Below are 26,971 nucleotides of genomic sequence, written 5' to 3' on the forward strand. Positions count from 1 at the left end.
TTGCGATTTCTTAGAAAATAGAGATGTTGAGGGTTTACAGCAAGCTGAGGGCAGAGCAGTCACAGTGCCATTCTGAAAACATACCTTGTTTCTCAAATATATTAGCATGTTTTATTATAAGCATGAGAGTCACATATAAGTGATATTTGCATTTGAATATACCGTGTCTCATGCAGGTTTTGGTCTTGTTGCCACTTTAAAACTGCATGTTTATAATTCAAAAATGAATGAGAAACTGATTTGAGATGGCCCCTGGAGAGCCTCTTTTTTTACTTCTATTTCCTAATCCTACCTGTGTTAGGATTCAGAGTAAGAACTGCTAGCCTTAAGCTTACAGGTGATATGGTTTCTGATGTCTTCAACCTGCTTCTGAAAGAGGTACCAAAAAAGGGTGTTTGGGATTTTCAGCAATGGCTTTTTAGTCCTTTGATGGATTTATGACCCTTCAACATAGGCATTCTTTCCAGGTCAGAGGCCAGCCACACTTTCTTATTCTTACTACCCTGGTTCATATGATCCCGCAAATCTTCTACTGATTCTACATGCTGAAGTTCTTCTTGTAGATTAGAATTTCTTAAACGAGGATCTGACAACTTGTTTAAAATTTGTTTCAAAAACTGTATTTCAATATAATTAGTTTCATTTGTATTTCTATGTATATTATTTTTTATCAAGAAAAAACATTATTTATAGAAAGCTTCACTAAATTGCCCAACAGGTCTGTCACCCCCCAAAAAGTAAACAAGGTTTGCCCTAGATCTCTCGTTGCCTGCATACTGCGGGCACACACAGACTGTGTCCTCATTTATTTCTTGTTCTTGTGACACTATAAACCCATCTCTTTTTCTGGTTGGACACTTCTGTGATGACGTCCTTTATATCAGTGGTATTAAACCTGAGGTAGGTCACATGGGGCCAGCCAAACTGATGGCCCAAATCAGATAAAAAAATGTAAGCAGAAAAAGTTAATAAAGTGGAATTTCAAAATTCAAATTTGAAGAAAAATGTTTTCTTTATAAATCTATAGTAGCCTAGCCTCTTATCTGTGCGTTTCAGCATTCTAAAGACAATGTGAAATTTATGGCAGTTAGGTGACTCATCATTATGTATTCCATCATACCTCATATACAGTTGTTCTCTGAACATCACTGTTTTCCAGAATGTTGGTAATACAAATGCCATTAACACATAAGCAAGCAATATAAACAAATATTAATTTTGTGGAACTTCATCATTCAGCAAGCTGTCCATTTTTTAGTGTTCTTTTCAAACTAACAGGCCCTTATGATACATCATTTATTTCTGTGCTTTCAGAGAATCTTTTAATTTTAAGTGAAGTCTATAAGGCTATGCAAGAATGACTGGAAAAAAAAACAGAACTGCACTGCACCTTGTTCTTAGGTCAGCTAGAGGAAAGGGCTGCAGAGCATCCTGAAGAGGTAGATAATGAAATGAGTTCAGAGTCAGGAAATTTGGGTTTCAGTGCTCATATTTCCCTCTCATTAGCTTTGAGCAAATCGCTTTATTTTTCTCCAGAATAATTTTATTGGGCTAGATGGCCAATAACGTCCCTTCCAACTCTATGATTCTATGAAGGAAGCAGTGAATAAGAGGGAGTTCGGCCAAGAACTATGGTAATAGAACTAGAAATGCATTCAGAACAGGAGCTGGACTTCTGGGCTTCTCTGGAGGCCCTGAAAAACAGGAGTGTCATCACATCAGACTTAGAGTTTGGCATATGGTCCCGAAAAGTTTTCCCAAACATTAGTTGTGCAATTGAAATTTTTAAGTACTCATTAGGTGTATAAAAATCTCTGAATTTCTCATATTCTTCTTTTGACATTTTCTCAGTATGTAGAGTAGCATAGTGGAGGGGAAAGAATTGATTTCATCTTTCAGAATGATGTGTTTATGGAGATGATGAAGTCCAGAAAAGTAGCTGGATAAGAAATGATGGGAAAAATTCTGTGATTCCCATCTTTAAATGGAGGAGGATGAGGGAAGAGATCCCAGATGTCTACCTCCCATCTCATCTAACCAGAGAGAGGGAGGGGGGAGCCAGGAATGGGTAAGGCTAAGGAGCTGCCAGTTTCCATGTTGATTTCATCTTGCAGAATGATGAGGTGTTGGACATCATGAAGTCCAGGAAAGATCTTAAAAATCTTTACTGCCTTTAGCCTCTCTAGCTTCTCAAGGTCAACTCTGCTTTTTTTTTTTTTTTAATGAAACAATCAATAAACACACATTTGTGTACTGGGCAGAGTACTGAGGATTCAAAAACAAAAGTGAGGTTATTCTTAGTCTGTTGTTTTTAAATGATATTTTATTTTTTGTAACATCCCTCTCCCCCCCCCACTAGAGTAGTTTTCCCATTTCCTTCTCCAGCTCATTTTTACAGATAAGAAAATTGAGTCAAACAGGATTAAGTGACTTGCCCAGGGTCACACAGCTAGTAAGTATTGGAAGCCAAATTTGAATTCAGAAAGATGAGTGTTCTGACTCCAGTGCTCTATTGACTCCAGGTCTAGTACAGTGGCACCTTATCTCTTGGATAAAATATAAATTTACCTGTTCACCTTTTAAAGTCTTTTCATAACTTGGCTCCAATCTACCTATCTAGGCTTAGGATGCATTATTCTCCTTCAAACATGCTGTAGTCCAGACTTGCTGTCTTTCTTGTGCTTGGACAAGATGGCTGATGTGTAAGTTTTGATTTTGTGGCATAGTGGAAAGAGCACAGAATTGAAGTCAATAAAACCTCAATTCTAGACCTTACTGTGCCACAATTAAACTAGTGTGTGAGCTTTGGTGGCAAGACAATCTTAACTTCCGTTGGCCATAATGTCTTCACATCTGCAAAACAAAGGGGCAGGAACGTTTGATTTCTAAAGTCCCTTTCATCTGTAACATTTTAGAGTCTGTGATGTATTTATTTCACTTTTCTCTCCAGAACTGTTATAAGCTATCCTCTGAGTATGGAGAAAAATGACATTTACATTTTAATTAGACCATTTTCTTTAGGTCAGAACAACTAATACCCTAACTTTCCAGACTTCTTCTAAAGGGTTTCAAAATTTTATTTCATCAAATTTGTTAATACACTTAATATTGTAGCTTTCAACAATTATTTCTTCTCGAGAGCCATTTTTTACAGTATTCATTAAAGGTATAATGCAGTTATTATTTCTTAATGTCTCAAGCATTTGTCATGGGGTTTCCCCCAAATTTATAGTTTTTCCTTGTTATTTTTCCAGTTATTCGGTAATATCTGTATTTATTCTAGCATTATATCATTAGTAATGGAATTTGAATTTGCAATCTAAGTAGGGTTCTCTGGCTGGGTTAAGAGAGCTGCTTTGACATTTGTGATGGTGAAGTCAATCAAGTCTTAGAGATTGTAGGCTTATTTAAAAAAAAAAGTGAATAAAATCTCCTTTTCTATTATCGTGGAAGCATTTCAATTAAATTTAAAACAGTTACTAAATGCCTCTTATGTATAATACCCAGCTCAAAAAGGAATGTTTTTTTCTACCTGGAAATGTTTTCAAGGCACCTGAGGTTTTTAGCTATTGGCTACTGTTATGAACAGTAGCTTGGAAAAGTGGTGAAGGGCTTACCTTGGATTTAAGTAGACCCTGAGGTCAAATGTGCCTACTATGTGCTAGATACTGGAAATATAGAGACAAAAAAATGAAACATATATTTACTCTCAAGAGAGTTTAACATTCTATAAAGAGAGATAATATGTGCACATATGTGTCTACACAAAATAATTACACAAGGTAATTTGTAAGCAGAGGTATCAATAGCAGGGGAGCACAGGTATCATAGAGAAGATGCCAAAATTTAACTTGAACTAAGTTTTGAAGCAAAATAGAGATTTTAAGTGATAAAAGTGAAGAGTTAGTACAATCTAGGAATGGGAGACAGTCATTTCTAAAACACGGAAATGGAATTTTTGTACTGAGGGTTCCTTATATTAATGAAATCACAAACACTTCCAGACCCCTCACCCCAATTGCACACACACACACACACACACATGTATGCACACATACATACATGCACACACCCATACACACATATACGCACACACATGCACATATACACACATACATGCACACACATATACATGCACGCATATACATACATACACAAATACAACCAAACTTTAAACTAATTCTTTTGACAAAATAAATGGTATCATTGGCCCGTAATAGCACTGTGGAAATTTGGTAGCCCTAACTATATCTATTAGGATGGGAAGAAGGGAGGATACATTTAAATTTATGATGCTCATGGACAGAAATGTGGTTATATGAAAAAAAATTCAATGCCCCTTCAGCAATATCTTTAGAATGGTATCTCACAGTCCTTCTGCCATTTCTGAGTACTTTTGCAGAGAATCTTATTGCTTGTAAAAACTCACAATTCATCTTGCAAATCATGCTTAGAAGTTTAACCACCTGCCATGAATCTAATTTTTAAGAAGTACCTCAGTGAGAGACAGCGTGGCCAATCTTTTATGGGGGAATTGAGCACTCATTCCCAACTGACTTTCTGATGGCAAAAAGTCTTTGCATGATGATCTTCCTGTGTTGATACATACAGTGCCCAGTTTAGTCACCTCACTGCAAACAGTCTGGCAAACAGGCCAGTTACTGGTTTCATTGATGAATGCCCAAGCAGTAGAGAGAAAGCAGCAAAGGCATTCACACAGTGAGCCCTTCACCTCAGCTGACCCTTCATTTTGTCCATAAGAAACAATAGCAAGCAAGGTTTTATGGTTCAAGGAAGAGATACATTTACCTGCATGCCTACTGAAGCCACAGATCCAGTAGTGTGGATGGACACTGAGGCAAATACGTAACCTCCCCAAGGCAGTAAGAAAAGACCAAATATGAGACCCTCACTAGCTCGACACCTGGGTTGACCTAAGTCTTGATAAGTGATGTCAGATGGAGGGATGACTTTCTACTTGGACTTTGTCCACTGAACTCAAATTATTCTCATATTCTCTCTCTCTCTCTCTCTCTCTCTCTCTTTCTCTCTCTCTCTGTCTCTGTCTGTCTCTGTTACAGGACATATGTGAAGACATCTCTGATCATGTCGAACAAATCCATGCCCTCTTAGAAACTGAGTTTTCCCTGAAGCTTCTCTCCTACTCTGTCAATGTGATAGTTGACATCCACACAGTCCAGCTCCTCTGGCATCAACTGCGAGTCTCTGTTCTGGTTCTGAGAGAGCGAATTCTCCAAGGATTACAGGACGCCAATGGAAACTACACCAGGCAGACTGACATTCTGCAGGCTTTCTCTGAAGAGACAACAGAGGTGGGTATGACTCTTTGATAGGGAGAACTATTTGTTCAAGCTTCCCTGTTGGGCCATGAAAGAAACATTTTTTTCTAGTTGATTGTTATATGTAACTTTGGGCAAACTCCCTGTTTTGTTGTTGTGGAGTCTTTTCAGTTGTCTTTGACTCTTTGTGACCCCATTCTGGGTTTTCTTGGCAAAGATACCGGCGTGGTTTGCCATTTCCTTCTCCAGCCCATTTTACTGATGAAAAACTGGGGTAAAAAGGGTTAAGTGATTTGCCCAGAGTTATACAGCTAGGAAGTGTCTTAAGTTGAATTTGAACTCATGAAGATGAGTCTTCTGATTCCAAGCTTTGTGCTTTATCTACCGTGCCACTTAGCTGCCCTAAATTCCTTATAAAACCTTATTATGTTAATTTCCCCATTCTGCAAAATGGAAAGGTGAGGAAAGAGTTTATGATTTTTAAGGGTGGTATAGACATCAGAGAGGTGGCCTAGATATTGGATTGAGGACTCAACCTTGGAGTCAGAATTACTGGTGTTCAAGTCATGTTTCACACACACACACACACACACATACACACACACACACACACACACACACACATTTTTGACAGTGGTCAAGTAAGGTTCCTAAGTGACTTTCTAAGGCTGTTATTCAAGTTGGCCATCTATAGTAGTGGAGGGAATTTCAACCTCAGCAGTTTTTTATCCAGATGAAATTTAGAAAAATGATGAAAAAGAAGTTAATTATTATAAAGAATTTTGAGATCTAGGTGAAAAAATGATGTGTGTGTTTGTGCCATACATATAGCATTTGTACTAGGAACCAAAGTTTCATATTTATAGAAAATTCATGTACGTATTATTTTGCTTTGTGGCAAAACGTATAGCCCAGAGGACACTTTAGCATCTGTGTGTTGTGTATATGTGTATATATGCATGCATGTATGTATGTGTATTTGGTAACTAAGTATGTTGGATACTTACTTGTCTTCCACAGGTACTGATTCTCCTTGTTAGGGTACAGTCTCACTACTTCCCAACCTTTAATCTATAAACCCAACCCTGAAAGAGCTCAGGAGCTTTGTAAGAGGAATCTAGAGTCTAGATTAGACTGCTCTTAAATGATTGCCCTAGAACCTGTCTCCACACTTAAATATATGAATTTTCACATGGAAGGGACTACAGAGATCACCAAATCCAAGCTCCTCATTTGAGAGGTTGAGGAAACGGAGGCTCAGAGAGGTGAAATAAGAGAAGTTAAGTATTGCCCAAGATTATACAAGTAGTAAAGGGCAGAGCAGAGATTCACACCTAGGTCCTTTGACTCTAAATCAGTGTTGCCAAATTCAAATAGAAATGGAGGGCACTTAACCATACGTAAGGATCTTTGTAGGTCCCATGTGGACTTAGTTTTTAAATGTTCTGTTACCTATGACTTCATTATATTTTTACTTATTTTGTTAAATATTTCCCCAATACATTTTAATTTATATTACATTACATTTAATTTACATTCAACACTCAGCAGTGTTGCAGACTGGTCTTTGAGATTTCTGACCTTGATATTCCGTGGATTTCTTTGGAAAGTTGTAGACTTGAAGGTTCTGATTCAGATCTGTACTTCTGATAGTATTGCCCATAAAACCTTGAGCTTTCTTAGCATTTGGGTTTATGGCTTAGGACTAATGGTCTAACTGAGATGAATATTGATGATTTCTGACATTTGATAACTGCAATAAAGACCCAGCTAGGGTTGGAAGGTCCTCACACTTTCCCCCTCAATTTTAGGTCTTCATGTGTGCTGGTCTGTATGGATTCTTTTTGTTATTTAGACCTTTTTTAACCGTGTCTGACTCTTCATGACCCATTGGGGGTTTCCTTGGCAAAGATACTGGGATAGTTTGCCATTTCCTTCTCTGGGTCATTTTTACAGATGAGGAAATTGAGGCAAACAGGGTTAAGTGACTTGCCCAGGGTCACATAGCTAGTAAGTGTCTGATACCAGATTTAAATTCAGGAAGATGAGTCTTCCTGATTCTAGGACTGGCACTCAATCCACTGTGCCACCTAGCTGCCTTATGTGTTCTACTATGGTGATATAAATGTTGTGGTTTTCCTTAGTGTCTTCTATGTGTCATGCCCTCTCAAAGTTACTGATCCCAGCCAAGATCCCTAGAGGGTACTTGATTGAGACATGAAGAGTGATTGTGGGAAGGACTCTATAGAATCCCATAAGCATTTCCACTCGGGTGTCTCTTCTCCACTTTTATTGCTGCTACTCAATTCCTTGGACTTTTCCAAGTCTGAGTTCCCTGACTTCATTCTCTTATTTATTCAATCCAGTCTTTACACAGCTTCCTAATACACAGGTTTAAACCAAAAAGTTCTGCTCGTTCATTCAACAAATGTTTATTAGAGGTTTCTTCTAGTTATTATCCTAGGGGTGCAGGGATGTGGGGGGAAAGTAAAGTTTAAAGAATACATAGTCCTCCTTGGAATTTTTGTTTTAATAGGAGAATAAGAAACAAATTCAGGTAGCTTTAATACACAATATTACGTGATAAATGTAGTAGAGAAATGAAAAGTCAAGAGTTAAGTGGGATCTAAGGAGGTAGTTGTTCCTGATGAATGATATCAGGGAAGGCTTTGGGGAGGGAATGACATTTGAATTGAGATTACTTGAGATTCACAATGTGAAAGAACATGAGGCTGGACATTCCTCATCCAAGCAACAGCATGAGCAAAGTCATGGAGACAGGAAAGGGCAGAGTGTATTCGAAGGAGAGAGAACAGTCCATGTTCTCTAGAGGGTAGAGTACACAGAGGAGACTCATATGGGATGAGGGGGATACCAGCTCCTGTCTCAAATTATAATGTATATATTTAGGTGTTTCATATTCCCATAGTAGGATATAAGTTCCTTGAGGGAAGGGGCTATGTTATCTTTGCATCCCCAGCATCTATCACAATTGTACATAGTTTACAAAATTCTTATATTGTATACACTAAAGGTTGAGACAATGGGGGTGGGGGTGGGGGACATAGTGTGTTGAGGTCTTGCAGTGTCAGGCAGAGGTACATAGAGCAGTCTATATATTTGAATTGATCAACTGTAGGGTTGATAGAGGAAAGTAAGGCCAGATAATGGGATGGATTGGAGGGATATGGGAGGAAGGATAGAATAAAGATCATGGTGAGGAAGAAGAATTGATTTAGGAGATATGAGGTGAGATGAGGGTTGAAAGAATAGAAGTTTATGATCACAAAAGGAGATTTCAGAATTCACAATCACAAAGGGACAATTATTGGTAGCAGTAAAATCTATCATGTGACCATTCCTATGGGTGGCTGAGGTGGATTGAAAATGTAAGTCATGAGTACTGAAGGAGATGATTTACTGGAAGGCCAAGGGACATCCAGAAATATATTGAAATATCCTCCAGTATGAGAGCAGGGGTAGAGGTGGAGAAGAAGAGTGAGCTAGATTATGATCTCCATCCCAAAGGACAGACACATCATACAGACGTTATAAGTGAAGTAAGCACTTGATACCTGACTCTGTTTCCCCAGAAGTTCAGATCTCAGTGCCTCAATGCTCAGAATCTCTGATATATGTGAGTCCTTTTGGCACAGGCCTTGGCTATCCAAGGTCTTCCATGGTCTATGGATAACTTCCCTTTTTAGCCTTATTTGATAAAACCTCCCCTTCAAAAACTTAATCTTTTGTTTTTAATGCACTATTCATCATCCTTTGGTTCTTTCTTGCTTTCCTGACACTTTAAACACTGTTTTTCATAAACAAAACAGACTCTTCTCATCCCCACCTATCGACATCGCTCTCTTTCAAGGTCAAGTTCAGGAGCTAGATCCCCTGTGATGGCTTCGTTCATCCTCACTCCCCACACCCACCCAGAGATGATCCTTCCTTCCTTGTATTTCTCAGGTCACTCTGTTTGATTTCTCGTGTAATCATTTTCTAATTTGCATTGTAGTAATCTGTGTACTTCCTGTGCCAATACGATGCATTCTGTATACAATTGGCAATTACTAAATGTTTTTATATTAATTTAAATCGCTAAACTATATGATTCTCAAGTATAATGAAGTTTATGGGTTTTTTCTCCATGTTTTTCTCCATGACAACCATATAGTAGTGTGTGTGTGTGTGTGTATGTGTATACATATATATGTATATATATATGTATGTATGTTTTTTGTTTTATTTTTTGGTTTGTTTGTCTTTTTGGACCAGACCTGTGATTTCATCAGTGTAAAGAGTTCCCAGGGAATACCTTTGGCTTCCTTTGCAAATCATCACTCTGTCTGCAATTTTGTAGTTTGAGAGAGTTGCCTGGGGCATTGATAGCTTAAGTGACTTGTCTGGAGTCAAACAGCAAGTGCGTATCAAAGGTAGGACTTGAGGCCAGGTTTTCCTTACTCTAAGGCTGCTTTTTATCCACTAAACTCTATGAGCCTACCTCCACGCTACCCCTCCCCCCTTTCTTTTATACATAGTGGGCACTGATAAATATTTCTTGAATTCAAATGAAGTGTCTGTTATGTTTGTACTAGTATCAAGTTCAGATGGTAGGATTGAGTTGGATGGCAACATGGCAGCTAGAGGGCTCAGTGGATAGAGAGAGCGCTAGGTTTAAAGTCAGGAAGACCTGAGTTCATATGTGACCTCAGACACTCACTAGCTCTGTGGCTCTGGCCAAGTCACTTAACCTCTGTTTGCCTTAGTTTTTTCATCTGTAAGAAAGAGCTGAAAAAGAAAATGGTAAACTGCTTTAGTGTCTATGCTGAGAAAACCCTGTGCAAGGTCACAAAAAGTCAGAAACAACTCAACAGCAACAAAGAAGTCAATCAGAATGGAGAAAAGTGGTAGGCTGACTGTAAAGTAAAATTGTTTGAATGTGAATATATGAATATATAAACAAATATGCATGCATGTATATGTACATATTGTACACATGTGTGCATATATACACGTATGAATGCACATCTCTCACATGAATCCGTGTCAAATTATAACTGTCTGATATTATGCTTTCTCCATTGTTTTTGTATTATCTATGCCTCATCTGTCCGCCATTAGTGTACACAGCAGTGAGTAGATTCTTAAGTAGTGCAGGTCACTGAATAAATGATTTATATGAGACAAAGTGCAGCTCCTTGAATTCTTTGTCTTCTGTTTGCTCCAAGTCAATCATACCTGTCACCACACTAAAATTAGGGGAAATAAGGGAGGAAGTTGGGATGAAATGTTCAACCAAGTCTAAATAAATTCAGCTGGCAAAGATTTGCAGGCAAATGAAGGAGGAAATAGAATAAAACATGCTGTCAAACAAGAATAGTTAACATGCATGATTTAGTTTGGAATACTGGGGACCTGAGAATTCCAGAAAACGAAAGGATACTTTTTTTTTTAGGCATACGTGAATTGTTTTAGAACATCAAGGTTCTTTTGTTTAATGAACCAAAATACTTTTCTGCTTATATTAAATTATATATTTTGGGCATATAACTATAGATGTATATCATCTCCCTGCCAAAAAAAAAGAATATAATCTTATAAAAAGTATTTTCTCTGTTGTGGGGTCAGGTCCATAGCTGTCAGACAAATGCTTTAAAAAAAATAACCCCTTTTAAATGAGAAATGGTCATTGTGCAGTGGAAGCGAATGCACTCCACTGGCAGTTAACATTTACAAATTAATACAGACCAGCATGATTAAATGTAAAATGTATACTGTAATTAGGACTTGTTTCTCTCCAGCAGCCATCTCTTTCATCTAGGAGTTCAGCAGCACTACCGAAATGTAAATATTATATATACTCAAATATTTCTTTCACAAATTGCTTTGCTCTCCAGGAAGCTCTAAATGTTTACTGGTAGATAATGAAAAATTATGAAGGCTTTTTGACTTTCACACAAAAGTTACAAACATTTGTTGGCTCTTCGCTTGCAGACCATAATCCTTCTATTTTCTTGATGTATTTATTCATTTTCTAATTCAACAAATACCCCGAGCATTTATTATTTGCCTTAACTCTATGCTAGGCACTAAGTGGCCTAAAGAGTCACAGAAGACCTGTCCCCTGTCCCTAAGGTACTTCTCATTTCTAGTAGAGGAGATGAAAATATAAATATGAATGAACAACATTAAAACTGGGTGGTACAAATGATAAATTTAGAGGAGGAAGAAGTCATTGTGAGTCAGTGTAGTTGGGGAAAACTCATACAATTATTCCTGTATCATCATTCCTGACTTTACTTTGATTCTTTGAAATGCTGTGGTTTTATGAGGAGGGAGAGTATGACGAAATAATTCTATATCCCATCTACTCTGATAGATAGAGTGCTAGATATGGAGTCAGGAAGACCTGAGTTCTAATCCTGCTTCAGGTATTTACTGGCTGTGTGTCCCTGGACAAGTCACTTAATCTTTCTTAGCCTCAGGTTTCTTATCCATAAAATGGGAATGATAATAGTACCTCGCTTATAGAGTTATTGTAAGATTCGAATGAAATGATGTATGGAAAGTACTTTATAATCGCCGAAGCACAATACATGATTTTTTTTTATTCTATGAGTGTGTTATTCCATACATTTTCTATAATCTACTCATGATGCAAAGGTCCTTCTTGTTCTTGTTATCTCGGGGTGCCAAGGTGCCATTGAACTATTATTTTTATCCTACAGGCCTAATCCACTGCTTTTTTTGGTCTTAGATATCCTCAATCACTTAGTGATGTGCTTAAGGAAGAATATGAATGGTCATGTAAGGGTTATCTGCATCACTGAAGGTATTTCCTCACTGATGAGGTCACAGCTCCCTTGGAGCTCCTTTGTGCTTGTGGTGCTCTTTTCTAGTCAGTTTTAATTTTCTATGGGTTGAAATGATGCACTTACAGAACATTTGTCCACAAAAGTCTTCTTCTTCCTCATTGTGTGGAAGTGACCCCTTCATATTACCTGTGACTATGCCACATGGCATGGAACAAAGAGATATTCTGCTGACCTGAGTCATCAGTTCTTGGACAACATCTTACTGTAGAATCCAAGAAGAAAAAGGGAGTCCCTATTGATGGAGAAGATCGCCACAGATCACATTGTACTGATTCCATTAACTCCCAAAACCCAACAGGGAATCCTCCATGGAATGGTCTTTGCCCAGGACCACAGAAGTTCAGAATTGAAAGGATTTCAGTCACCATTTATCCCTACTACTGCCTTCCCCCCAAAAGAATTTCCACTACAATAGTATCACTTCTAGTGCACCTGCCATCCCCTTAGGTAACCAATTCCACTGCAGTATCGTTTTAAATTGTTGGTTCTCCCTGATATGAAGTCTAAATTAGCCCCCTTTATCTTTTTTTCCCATTTCTCTTAGTTCTGTCTTTTGGGGCCAATGAGGTAGTTATTTTAGACCACTAGGGTAAACTTTAGGTGTTCTGACCTGAAGGAAAAAAAAATGAAGGGGTTATTTATTCCATTTTTACATTAAAAGATTCAAACTGGTTCTTAAAAAAAGATCATTTATTGTTTATAAAGCACTTTTGTATATATTACCTCAGTCAACAAGCATTTATTAAGCTCCTGCTATATGCAGTTATTCCTCAAAATTGGTAGATAGCATGTCTGGTAATCTTTTCTTTTTTAATAGTTTTATTTATTTATTTTTAGATCTCAACATTCATTTCCACAAAATTTTGAGTTCCAATTTTTCTCCCCATCTCTCCTCTCCCCCCATCCCATAACACCTTGGTTCCTGATTACATCTTCCCTCAATGTGCCCTCACTTCTATCATACCTCACCCTTCCCTTATCCGCATCTTCTCTCTTTTCTTGTAGGGCAAGATAAACTTCTATACTCCATTACCTGTACTTCTCATTTCCCAGTTATATGCAATAATAATTCTCAGCATTCGTTCCTAATACTTTGAATTCCAACTTCTCTCCGTCCCTCCCTCCCTCCCTCCCTCCCTCCCTCCCTCCCTCCCTCCCCATCTATCCCTAATGAGAAGGCAAGCAATTCAATACAGGCTATATATGTATTGTTTTGCAAAGGACTTCTATAATAGTCATGTTGTATAAGACTAACTATATTGCCCTCCATCCTACCCTTACCTCCTTTTTTTCTCTTCTCTCATTTGACTTTGTCCCTTCCCAAAAGTGTTTACTTCTAATTACTCCCTTCTCCCATTTGCCCTCCCTTCTATCATCCCCCTCATCCCCCTTGTCCCCTTCTCCCCTACTTTCCTGTAGTGTGAGATAGATTTTTTTTTACCAAATTTAGTGAGCATGTTATTCCCTCCTTAAGCCATATGTGAGGAGAGTAAGCTTTACTTTTCCCCTTTCACCTCCTTCCTTTTCTCCTCCATTGAAAAAAGATTTTTCTTATCTCTTTTATGAGAGATAGTCTGCCCTATTCCATTTTTCCCTTTCTCCTCCCAATGTTTTCCTCTCTCACCCCTTAATTTTATTTTATTTTTATGGATTTCATCTCTTCTGATTCAACTCAACCTGTACTCTCTGTCTATATATGTGTGTGTGTGTGTGTGTGTGTGTGTGTGTGTGTGTGTGTGTGTGTGTGTGTGTATAAGCCCTCTACCTACCCCAATACTGAGAAAAGTCTCAAGAGTTACAAATATTATCTTTCCATGTAGGAATATAAGCAGTTCGGCTTTAGAAAGTCCTTTATGATTTCTCTTTCCTGCTTACCCTTTCATGCTTCTCTTGATTCTTGTGTTTAAAAGTCAGATTTTCTATTCAGTTCTGGTCTTTTCATCACAAATACTTGAGAGTCCTCTGTATCATTGAATGACCATTTTTTCCCTTGAAGTATTATACTCAGTTTTGCTGGGTAGGTGATCTTGGTTTTAATCCCAGTTCCTTTGACTTCTGGAATATCCTATTCCAAGCCCTGTGATCCCTTAATGTAGAAGCTACCAGATCCTGTGTTATCCTGATTGTATTTCCACAATACTTGAATTATTTCTTCCTAGCTGCTTGCAATATTTTCTCCTTCAACTGGGAACTCTGAAATTTGGCCACAATATTCCCAGGAGTTTCTCTTTTTGGGTCTCTTTCTGGAGATGATCAGTGGATTCTTTCAATATTTATTTTGCCCACTGGTTCTGGAATATCAGGGCAGTTTTCCTTGATAATTTCATGAAAGTTAATGATGTCTAGGCTCTTTTTTGGTCATGCCTTTCAGGTAGTCCCATAATTTTAAAATTGTCTCTCCTGGGTCTATTTTCCAGGTCACTTGTTTTTCTAATGAGATGTTTCACTTTATCTTCTATTTTTTCAATCTCTTGGTTTTGTTTTGTAACTTCTTGGTTTATCATTTAGTCACTAGTTTCCCTGAACTCCACTCTCATTTTTAAAGAATTATTTTGTTCAATGAGCTTTTGAACCTCCTTCTCCATTTGGCTAATTCTGCTTTTTAAAACTTTCTTCTCCTCACTGGCTTTTTGGAACTCTTTTTCCAGTTGAGTTAGCCTATTTTTAAAGGTGTTATTTTCCTCAGCATTTTTTTGGTTCTCTTTTAGCAAGCTGCTGACTTGCTTTTCAAGCTCTTCTATGGCCTGAGCCCATTTCATATTCATTTTCGAAGTACTTGAGGCAGAAGCCTTGACTTCCTCTGAAAGTATGCATTGTTCTTCCTCATCTGAAAGGATGGAAGGAGATACCTTTTCACCAAGAAAGTAAACTTCTATGGTCTTATTTTTTTCCCCTTTTTTGGGCATTTTCCCACTTGACTTCTGAATCCTTTGTCAGGAATAGGGTCCTAGTCCTCCTCCTTCCCCCAGTATCTGTACCATGCTCAGGGCTGAGATTCAGATCAGCTGCTCAATACCCCTAGAGGCTTTGGGTTGGGGCAGGGCCATCACTCAGGGCTGAGATTCAGATTAGCTGCTCAATTTCCCCAGGGGCTTTAAGCCTCTGCTCACACAATGGACCCAGGCTGCATCCTCAGCCACTGTAGCTGACTGCCACCAGCTGTTGCTGCTGCCACTGCCTCTGCCACCACTTGGGGCCAGTCCTGGGGGGACCCTGCTCCTCTCTAGCCCAACTGGGAAAGCCCTCCCACACTGACCTTTGAAGCTTTCTTTGGTGCTTGTGTGTTGAGGGATCTGGGACCCTCCCTGCTCGGGATTCTGCCCTGGAGGCCTGTTCTGGTCCTGTTCCTCTCTGTGTCAAGTGGCCAAGGCTGGGCTCTGCTCTGCTCAGCATCCTGTGGGATAGACCTTTCCTGTCAGCCTGCCAGGTTACCTTTGGCTGGAAATCTCTTTCACTCTGTTGTTCTGTGGCTTCTGCTGTTCTAGAATTTGTTGAGAGTCATTTTCTACAGGTATTTTGTGGGCTTTGGAAGAAGCGCTAGAGTATATGCATCTTCCTACTCTGCCATCTTGGCTGTGCCCTCAGTAATCTTTCTAGATTACTGACTTTGGAGTCAGGGCTCTGGGTTCAAATCCCACTTCTGCCATTTATAGTCTATGTAATCATGAGTAAAGTCACTTAATTCCTTTGGACCTCAGTTCCCTTGCTGATAAAATGAAGGAGATAGACTGGATGTCCTTCTAATTTTACATCTGTGATGCTAAGAACTCTGTGAGATGAACAGGGACGTTAATTGATTGTTATCTCCATATGTGATATGGCAGTCAAAAGAGTGAACTGAAATTTGGAGTGCACTGAGAGAGGCATAACTTACAGGAATAGGGAGGCGATAGTCTCACTATACTTTGCTTTCATGTAACAGCAAGAACCCTGACATACACAGGAGGTTCTTAAATCTGCTTTTCTAAAAGGAAAGCAACTTTTGAGGAAAGCAGTCACTTTAATCAAGCACATATATCATTCATTTAGTTCAGGGGAAAGAGTCAGCCTCCTGAAATATAGAGAAAATACACACAGAGAAATAAAAATCAACAGACAGGGCTTCCAACTGTCTGATCCATGGGCAATACATACACCACAGATCAATAGACAGATCCACCTGTTTGACCATTACATACACACATAGTTACCAGAGAGAAAAACACCATCATCTGAGTTGTCAAAGTGGGGGGTCCTTCACTGCTACCTAGAGTCTAGTCTGGTCAAACAAACACTTCCAATGAGTAAGCCCCAAAGTAAAACCTCATCTCAGAGTATTTATATACCTTTCAGAGCTGGAGGGAAGGAACCTTTGACCTGGTGCCTCAATAGAAATTAACAAAAGGTATTGAGTATTAATGGGTGGGGAAGATCTTTAACTCTTTTCCTCACCCACTATTAACCTTAAATTACTATTACACCTCATCAGAACACATCTGGAGTATTGCCTTCAGTTCTGGGCACCACATTTGCTGGAGAATGTCCAGAGGGAGGCAGCCAAGATGGTGGAAGGGATTGCAGTTTATGCCATGAGGTTCACTTGAAGGAGCTTGGGATGTTTAACCCAAAAAAGAGAAGGCTCAAGGGGAGTTGTGCAATATGATAGCTATTCGAGTATTTGAAAGTCTGTCATGGGGAGGGGGGTTTGGAGAGAGAGTAAACTGGAAAAAAAAGGGGGGGCAAAGTGAGTACACTTTTATTCGATTCTTATCTATATTTTTCTAGAAGTTCCCCACATCAGTAAAATCATAGGTAAAGCTCCAATCCTTAATATCACTTTGAGGTAAATAAAAGAGGTATTTTTTATCCCTACTTCACAGATGAAAAAATAGAGACTCTGACAGGTTGAGAGACTTGTCTCAAGATTAATTAGGGAAGGCAGATCAAGTTAGGACTGTCTTTTGGTTTGGGTTCCCGTCTCTAAGAAGGCTTTAGAGATTTAATAAATAAGGAACTATTATCATTCAACAAAAGTATTTAAATGATCTCACTGTGTTTATTATCATAAGTGACAGGATATACAAATTTCCCTTATAAGAATTACTGTATTACCATGGGATGAGCATGGAAGGATGACTGAAAAGCATGGTAATTTAAGAAAAATTGAGTGGTATCAGATTTTTTTAATATGTGGTACCCTATTTTATTTTCATATGTATTGATTTAAAAACTGTAGTTTGTAGTTTCAAAACTGGAATGATTAGGACCTTTCAGAATCCCGACTTTTACAAGGTCATAGAGTAAGGCACTGGTAAAGTCAAGGCTATAATGGGGGTCTTTTCATTCTTACTCTAGTACTCCCAATTGATCCTTAAAGACATATATGATTTTAGTTTTTTATCTTGGTATCCCTAGAATCCAACACACAGTAGGCACTTAATTAATGCTTATTTATTAGTAAATGGTTATTGATGGTTAGGTGCCTTTGTGCTGGATCTTTCCTGTGCCTGGAATGTATTCCCACTTGAGCTTCCTCTCCTAACATTCTTTGCTTTCTTTAAAACCCTCCTCCAGTGACAGTTTCTCTATGAAATATTTTCTGATTTGCCCAAATGCTAGTTCTGCCCCCCAAAAAACTTACCTCATATCTCTTTTGTATGTGCTATTTATATGCATGTCTCCTCTGGTAGAATGTAAGATCTTTGAGGGTAAGGACTATTTAATTTATCTCTAGAGCCTAGCATAGTTTCTGGCATCGAGTTGGTGCTTATTTCATGCTTGCTGATTGGTTGATTTTTGGATTAATTGGCATTGCATTGAATTCCTATTTTTGTTAGATCCTTACTTTAAGCAGTGGGGTCTTCCTCACTAGAAAGCCAGCATGATAATCTTGACATAAACATTTGCTAGCATCTTGGATCCTACTTTAGAAGAAAAATATACAAAGAATGGAGCAGGTTGTAGGAGGGAACCGGGAGAGAACGTAATTAGAACAGCATCAAACTTGACACAGGCGTAGCAGTGTGTAGGCACTGATAAAGTGTTATGCAGGTCTGAGGCGAAGCTATGTAAAGCTCCAATAATAGTACTTCTTCATGTTCACAAAATTTAGTTTTAAAAAAAAGGATCCAGGAAGAGGGTTGAAAATAGAACTACCAAGGCTTAATAATGAGTAAGGAAGCAACCAAAATTTCTTGCTCCTAGCTAGAAGAAAAGGTTTCCTTTAATATCTGTGTGAAGATTGAAGCCTATAATAAAATGAATAAATTATCCTCCTCCGTAAAATGTAACCTTCATCGGCAAAGCTGCTGCATTAATGTATTACGAGGAGGCATATTTTGGATTGAGATATTGCTTGGCTGCTCTGACAGCACTGGTGGCTGAGCACAATTAAATTCTGTATTTTCTACAATAAAAAAGGCAATAAAAAATCATACCCTCTTACCTCCAGATCCACTTGGGATTCTACTTCTTGCAAACATTATCCAGCTAAACCTGGAGGCTTATCAAGAAGAAAGTTTAAAGACTAGGTATTTATTAATATTTCAAAGTGACTTTTTTTTTTAAGGAATAGAGGGATAGAACTCATTAGTCAATTGCTCTGAGAAACTCAGAGACCTCTCTTTTATTATTTCCTTGGTGACAACTAGATGGATCCTTCCGATGATCATTGTTGAACAATGAAAAGAAACTAAAAATCCAGTCTGACGTTCCTACAGAAATGGAAGACGTGCCCCTTCTCAGCTGCCAGCTTTGGCACATACAGATATCTGGCTTGTGTCATGCTAGGGATGGGAGGGGATTTTCATGGGAGATTAAAGAAGTATTTGTTGAACCATGGCATTGCTTACCAGTGTTGCTTAGAGATATCTAGTGGGCAGAAACTGCTCTAGTCTTTTCTCACTGCAGACTCTTATTGGTCACTCTGGAAATGGGAAGACTATTATTTTCTTTAGGCAGGATATTTCTCAAGCCATCACATTCTTTTATTAATCAATACATCATGGAGTACAGATTCTCCTGATTTAGTAGTGTTTAGAGAATTGACTTAGGAATTAGGAAGACCTGGGTTCAGATCTTCCTTCTGACCTTTGGCTGTTGTCCTTCCTGTTCGAACAGGACAAAAATAATGTCATTATGTTGGGGGGCCAAGATAAAGTGTGTCTGACTGTGGCTTGGAAGGCTGTACCTCAGGTTGGGCACAAATTGTCCCTATGAACATTTGGAGTGGAGATGTCTCAAATTTGTGTTATCTTACCTTTCTTTTGAGCTACTGCAGTTTTACTTTGCTCGTAGATTATAGCACCTTCTCTCATGGGGGGACACCTTGCTAGGAGATCCTGAGTTAGTATGTCCCATGTGTCACCATCAATTCCAAAACTTTTCAAAGATATCTTGAGTGTCCTTGTATCACTTCTTCTGACCTCCATGTGAGCACTTGCTATGTGTGAGTTCTCCTTAAAATAGTCTTTTAGGCAAATATATTTTTGGCATTCAAATAACATGGCCAACCCATTGAAGTTGCACTTTCTGTAGTAGAGTTTGAATGCTTAGCAGTTCAGCTTGAGAAAGGACCTCAGTGTCTGGTACCTTCTTCTGCTAGATGGCAAAAATCTTCCCAAGACAATTCAAATGGATCAATTCAGGTTCCTGGTATGATGCTGCTATACTGTCCAGGTTTCATAGACACAACAATGAGGTCAGCACAAAGGCCCTGTAGACCTTCAGTTTGGTAGTCATTCTAATACCTCTTCTTTCCCACACTTTCCTTCAGAGTCTCCCAAACTCTGATCTCTCTTTGACAATCTGTGCATCAACCTCACTGTCAATGTGTACATCCCTGGAAAGTATATGAACCTTTCTAATCCTCATTTTCCTCATATATAAAATCAGGGGATTGAACTTGAGATCTTTTCCAGTTCCTGTGACCCCCAGAAATGGTGGTTGTTATCCCACAAAATCCTATTTCCCTCATTTTGTACCTGAAGTCCTGTATCCAAGCAATAAAAACCAAACCAATGACAACATATAGCTACCATATTTTTACAATATATATCATTTGTTTATGACATGCATCATTTATTTTTGTGATATACATTAAAAGATTTATTTATTTACTTAGAAGTATGCTTTATCTCTTTCCCTACAACCCTTCAAAGAGTATTTTTAAAAAGAAAAGGAAACCTTTATAGCAAATATGCATAGTGCAGCAAAACATATTCCCACATTGGCTGTTGTCCCAAAATGTATGTTGCCTGCATTTTAAGTCCATCTTCTCTCAGGCAGAAGGTGGGCAGAATATCTTATCACAATGTGATATTTCAGCTACTTTGTGTACAAACATTCCTATTTAATGTCATTTTAAGTCTTATTTCTTTGGGAAAATATGTTTGAAGTTTAAAAATCACTCCATTTAAAGCTGGAAAGGACCTTGACATCACCTAGTCCAATTTGATCATTTTACTGGTGAGTTCAGGGAGGCCCAGAAGGTGTGAAATCTCTCATTCACAGCCGCAGAGGCAGTTAAGTTGTGGAGCTGAGGGTTCATACTCATACCTAGGTTTTGTCTCCAAATCCACTTTTCTTCTGGACTACTTCATTACATAAGAAATTTATAAATCTACTCTTGGAAGATGGCTCATATGGAAGTTTGGGGACTTCACAATATTGTTCAGTCATGTCCAGCTCTTCATACTGTCCATGTTTTTTTTTGTTTTTGTTTTTTGGTTTTTTTTGGCAAAGATGCTGGAGTGGTTTGCCGTTTCCTTCTCCAGTGGCAAACAGAAATTAAGTGACTTGTTCAAGGTCATACAGCTAGGAAGTTTCTGAGGCTGGATTTGTACTCAGGTCTTTTTGACTCCAAGTCCAGAGTTCTATCCATTGTGCCACCTGGCTGCCACTTCACAATATTACTTGTTTAAAATTTCCTGTAAGCTGTGCTTTTATGTGCATTTGTTTCTGCTTGGTAGTCGGAGTTAACTGTCCCTACGATGTGTTGGTATCTGACTTTCTTATCAAAAACAACTGATCTAGAGCTAGACCTGAATTAAATGTGAAATTCCCCTTAGGTCCTTGTCATTTTGATTGATAATGAAAATTGATTGATCCCCCATGGAGGATATGTAATTTTATACAACGATACTGCTATTAAAGAAGAGTTGCATTCAAAGAACCTCCTTATTTGTCAGAAACTCCATAGACAAGGGTAGAAATAATATAGGTGACATAAGAATGCTGTCACTTTATTAAAAGTCATTCCTTAACAACCACCGTAAAAGAAATAATAGAATTAAAGTGTCACAGACTTAGTGATAGAAGGGGCCTGAGAGGTTTTCTAGTCTAAAACTTCCATTTTACATACAAGAAAATTCAGATGCTGAGTGAGTTGCCCAAGGTAACACGAGCTATTACGTGGTAGAACCTTGATTTGGACCCAGACTCCCTGATTCAAAATCCAGTACTCTTTAACCTGGGGCACCATGGTATGTTATAATATATACATACATATATATACATACACACTAGACATATATACACATACACACACACACACACACACACACACACATATATAACTAGACTCTTTGAACCTATAGCCTCATCCTTGACCTAGAGCTTCCACTGTTTGTAACCACCTGACAAAACAGTGTAAAAGAAAAGATTTGAGAGTGTTGTTCCTCGTCAGAGAGAAAAATTAATAGAATAAATAGATGTTTATCTGAGCCTTGTGTTAACATGCCTCCGGACCTCAATACATATTTCTCTGCCTTCAGGCCTCCAGTTTGGTCACTGACTTCTTGCTCCCATACCACTCTCTTGCATTCGACTTAATAGGAAGCTACCATTGTTCTTTTCTGACCTGACCTGGTATCTGGTTTACCTTTTCTTTTGGACATTGCCCCTCTTTGGAGCTGGGGACAGGGGTTATACGTAAGTCCTGATGATTAATCTAGGAGCTCTTAATATTTTTGTGCACTATGGACTCCTTTAACATTCTGGAGAGGCTCATGACCCTCTCTTCTTTTTAAAAAATATTTATTTATTTACATTTAGTTTTCAATGTTCACTTTTATAAGATTTTGAGTTCTCTTTTTTTCCCCATCCTGGACCTCTTTTCTGAATGTTTTCAAATACAGAAAATATACACAATATAAAGGAAGCTAATTATATTGAAATGCTTTTTATCATTTTTTTTAAAAGCCAAGCTTTTAACTGCTCCTCTGTGATTCCATGTGGGAATGAAATGTCCTTGGGATATTAGGGAGCACAGCCCCACTGGAGGAAGTCTAGGCTTCATCTCAATCCCTTCTAAGCTATGGCAAGGTGACAGATATGCTGTTGCTAAACTATAGTCTAAGGATTCCCTAGTATTAATTCTATAGCTTCAGTAGGCACTGATGTTGATGAGGGCATCAATAGAAGGGAAAGTGAGGACAGGTCTAGAAGCTTCAGAGTTTTCCTGTCCACTGCCACTGTTTGAATGGATGATCATTCTGCATTATAGCTTCATAGAATCTTAACTTGGGGGCTAGAAGGGACCTCAGAGGTCATCAGATTCAAATATTGTATTTTTTCCAATTTATTTATTTAACTTTTAACATTCATTTTCACAAAATTTTGGGTTCCAAATTTTCTCCCCATTTGTCCCCTCCCCCCACTCCAAAACACTGAGCATTCTAATGGCCCCTATCATCAATCTGCCCTCTCTTCTATCATCCCTCTCTTCCCTTGTCCCCATCTTCTCTTTTGTCCTATAGGGCCAGATTACTTTCTTTACCCCTTTACCTGTATTTCTTATTTCCTAGTAGCAAGAACAGTACTCGACAGTTGTTCCTAAAACTTTGAGTTCCAACTTCTCTTCAACTCTCCCTCCCCACCCATTCCTTTTGTATTTTTCAAAAAAGAACACTGAAGTCCCAGAAAAGTGCAATGGTCTGTCCAGTCTAGTGATAGCTAGACCCAGGCTTTGAACTTAGGACCCCTGATTCTAAATCCTGGAGACTAGTCAGAAATGATGTGATAACTAATGAAAACCATTGCAGACTGACTAAGCCAATGGTGATAATTAGTTCAGGCAGCCAGTGATATGAGTAGAAATTCTCATGGGAGCAGACTTCACCCTCCGACATTTTTCCATGGCTTGTAAGTATTTCTGGGATTCCATGATAAAGAAATAATTTTGTGCATATGGCCTTGATCCCATGTTATGTTTATTTTATCTTCCAGCATCACCTGATGAAAATGTTTTTTATGATAAACAGAAATTGTGACACTGATTCTTACCAAAAAACAAAACAAAACAAAAACGCAAGCTTTCAGAATACAGATTTCATCTAATCTAAACTTCTGGCATACAAAGAAAGGCAGAAGACAGTCCCTGCTCTCAAGGAGTCCACAGGCTAAAGGGATAGACAACATGCAAACACCTATGTACAGATTATCTACAGGATAAATAAAAAATAATCATAATGAGAAGTGTTGTTATGTAGGTGTAAATGTACATAGCTCCATTTTGTGGCATTTTTGAAGATCAAAATATCTGATTTATCTAAAATAGAATGTTCCCAGGGAATTTTTTAATGGAGGTAAATTAACAAAGGTAGTATATATTTTTAGACTTTTCTAAAATAGAAAGTATTCAAGAAGAAATGGGTATATTTGGATCGGAATGAAAACATTTCTCGTAAGGCCGTGTCTGCCATATCAAGGGCTTAAGAAGTTGATCATACAAAGTGATGTGGCAATTGAATGTTATCCCTCTATATAAGTTCCTCTAGAAACCACTTACACTGATTGTATTTCCAAACTTTTCTCTAGTGTGTGCTAACAATTCATCTGAATCTCGATGGAATATTATGCAGTTGTCCCTTCCACATTGCAATGGGCGCCATGCCCCTGTGATCTGAAAAATCTGGGTAAAATTTTTTGAGTCTCCCTTTACACCAGAGAATAAATCTGAATGGTTTCTTTTTCTTTTATGGGATGTTTACAGCAACTTATTGTAAAAGTTGGGTTAAGTATTTGGTCATAGAATGTCATCTTCTGGCATTTGTGTGTTGTCTGTGGTTTCCAAAAAAACTCTCAAAATATTCCTATTCAATTTCTTATGCCAACCCTATGTATGTCAAAACCATGATGGGGAAAGCCATGATGTGGAATGTTTAACTGTAATTGATTGTTGCATTTCCTCAAACGATTTCCTTTTTCTGTTTCAGGGTCGTCTGGACTCTCTAACTGAAGTGGATGACTCTGGACAGTTAACCATCAAATGTTCCCAGAATTACCTGTCCCTGGATTGTGGCATTACAGCTTTTGAACTGTCTGACTACAGCCCCAGTGAGGATTTGCTTGGTGCCTTGGGTGATATGACCTCTGGCCAAGTTAAGACCAAGCCCTTTGAGTCCTGGAGTGAAATGGAAAAAGACTTCCCAGAACTTATTAGAAGTGTTGGTCTCCTTACAGTAGCTGCTGACCGGGTTCCTTCCCAGGACAGCAAAACCATTATTGAGGAGGAGACTCACTTGTCACTTTCAGTAGGAGATGAAGGTGGAAGTGATGAGAACAAAGAAATACCAGTAGCCAAAGATCTTCAGGTCTTGTCTCCTCTTGGTTCTACAGGCTCAGGGCAAAGGAAGGACAAGTCATGCTCTTCTGATGCAGGGACAAAGGAAAACCATTCCTCATCCAAACCTGGTGCAAAAACACATCCTCCTCTCTCTGAAAATTCAACTCCTAAGAGGTCAATAAGAGACTGTTTTAATTATAATGAAGATTCTCCCACACAACCTACTCTGCCCAAACGGGGACTTTTTCTTAAGGAAGATACTCTAAAAAATGAACTCAAAGACAATAATGGGAAAAAACCGATGACTCTCTTAAAAGCGGAAATGAGTAGAAGTACACCCTCCCTTTTGGATCCACCCGATCGGTCCAAGCTATGTTTGGCATTACAATCCTCGTATCCAAAGAGCCCTTCAGCAGTTAGCCAGTCTTATGAGTGTTTGCACAAAACAGGCAATGGGAATCTTGAAAACCCAGTCAAGGGCCACTTTAAAGAAATCTCTTCTAGCCTAGAAAGACTTAATGAGTACAATCGTAAAGAAAAAGCCCCTCGAAGAAAATCTGATGAAACCTCTGAGATTATAATTTCATGTCAATCATCTAAAGGGGGATCTGGTGCTGAGGCAGCCAAACCAGTCAAAGATATGAAAAACTCAGTGGTGCCAAATGGCACATGTACTTCTGAGTCCAGAGAAAGGTCAGAGACAGATTCTGCTTTCACATCCTCAGCAGATCTTTGTAGTCCAAGAAACCCGAATGCCATATTGTCCCTGAAGCCGATTCCAACCAGTTTACCACCTGTTTCCCAAGAAAATGACTCTGTATCTGGCTCAGATTCCATCATCTCCCCATTACCCATCCTTTCACAAAACAAAAGCAGAAAATGCTATTCCTCTTCTCCAAGTCATATCGCTAGAAATGGCCAAGTTGTGGAGGCCTGGTATGGTTCTGATGAATATTTAGCTCTACCATCCCACCTTAAACAAACTGAAGTATTAGCTTTAAAGCTGGAAAATCTGACAAAGCTTCTGCCCCAGAAACCCAGAGGAGAAACTATTCAGAATATTGATGACTGGGAGCTATCAGAAATGAATTCAGATTCTGAAATCTATCCAGCCTACCAGATTAAAACAAAGCACAAAAGGTTAGGCAGAATATCCCCTAGTTCTTCAAGTGATATTGCATCTTCCCTAGGGGAAAGCGTTGAATCTGGGCCTCCCAGTGATATTCTTTCTGATGAAGAGTTGTGCATCCCTACATCTGGAATCAAAAAATGTGGAGCAGAAAAGTCAGAGACAGCTCCATCCTCGAAGAAAAATGAGAGCTCTGCCTCCAATAAAACTGCTTTAATTCAGCAGTTGATGGAAGATATTCAACACCAAGACAACTACAAAGCAATCTGGGAAAAAATTGAGGTAAGGTGCTTTCAGGAATCACGAACTGTAGCCACAGTGGTTGGCAGAGTAGGTACTTAATAAAACCTTATTGGTTGATTGCTAATCATAATGCACCAATCCTGTTATCCCCATTGTAGAGGTGAAGGCTCTAAGATCCAAGTTCAATGAAAGGGCTTTTTTTGTATTTTTTTATTTTAAATTTACTGAATTTGTTTGTTTTCAGTTTTCAACAATCACTTCCATAAGTCTTAAATTTTCTTCCCCTCCCTCCCACTTCCCTCCCTGAGACGTCATGCAATCTTATATGGGTTCTACAATACGTTCTTATTAAACACATTTTCACAATAGTCATGTTGCAGAGAATTAAAGTGAACGGGAGAAACCATGAGAAAAACCAAACCAAAATATAAGAAAAACTAGTCTGCTTCATTCTGTGTTCTGACGTGGATGACATTTTGCCTCAAGAGTCCTTTGGGAATGTTTTGGGTTCTTGCCTTGCTGTGAAGGGCTAAGTCTATCAGAAACAGTCCTCACACATTGTGGCTGTTAACATATATAATATTCTCCTGGTTCTACTTATTTCATTCAGTATCAGTTCATGTAAGTCTTTCCAGTTTTTTTTGAACTCTAACTGTTTGTCATTTCTTATAGTACATTAGTATTCCATTACATTCACATACCACAACTTGTTCAGCCATTCCCCAATTGATGGGCATTGCCTCGATTTCCAGTTTTTGACAACCACAAAAAGAGCTGCTATAAATATTTTTGTACGTGTGGAACCTTTTCTCATTTTTATGATCTCTTTGGGATACAGCCCTAAAAGTGATATTGCTGGGTCAAAGGGTATGCAGATTTT

At 38.5% G+C, this 26,971-nt stretch overlaps 1 protein-coding gene across 4 annotated transcripts in view; it reads left to right on the top strand.

Moving 5' to 3' along the window:
- Positions 1-26,971, top strand: part of AKAP6 (A-kinase anchoring protein 6) — a 673,781-nt gene that overhangs the window by 294,658 nt on the left and 352,152 nt on the right. For all 4 annotated transcript variants that reach the window (XM_072623292.1, XM_072623290.1, XM_072623293.1 and 1 more), the window contains 2 exons: positions 5,082-5,333; positions 24,370-26,130. In XM_072623292.1, coding sequence (XP_072479393.1) covers positions 5,082-5,333; positions 24,370-26,130 — 2,013 coding nt within the window. The remainder of the gene's footprint in view (positions 1-5,081; positions 5,334-24,369; positions 26,131-26,971) is intronic.

The sequence above is a fragment of the Notamacropus eugenii genome, chromosome 7 (genome assembly GCF_028372415.1).
Source record: "Notamacropus eugenii isolate mMacEug1 chromosome 7, mMacEug1.pri_v2, whole genome shotgun sequence".
Lineage (NCBI taxonomy): Eukaryota > Metazoa > Chordata > Mammalia > Diprotodontia > Macropodidae > Notamacropus > Notamacropus eugenii.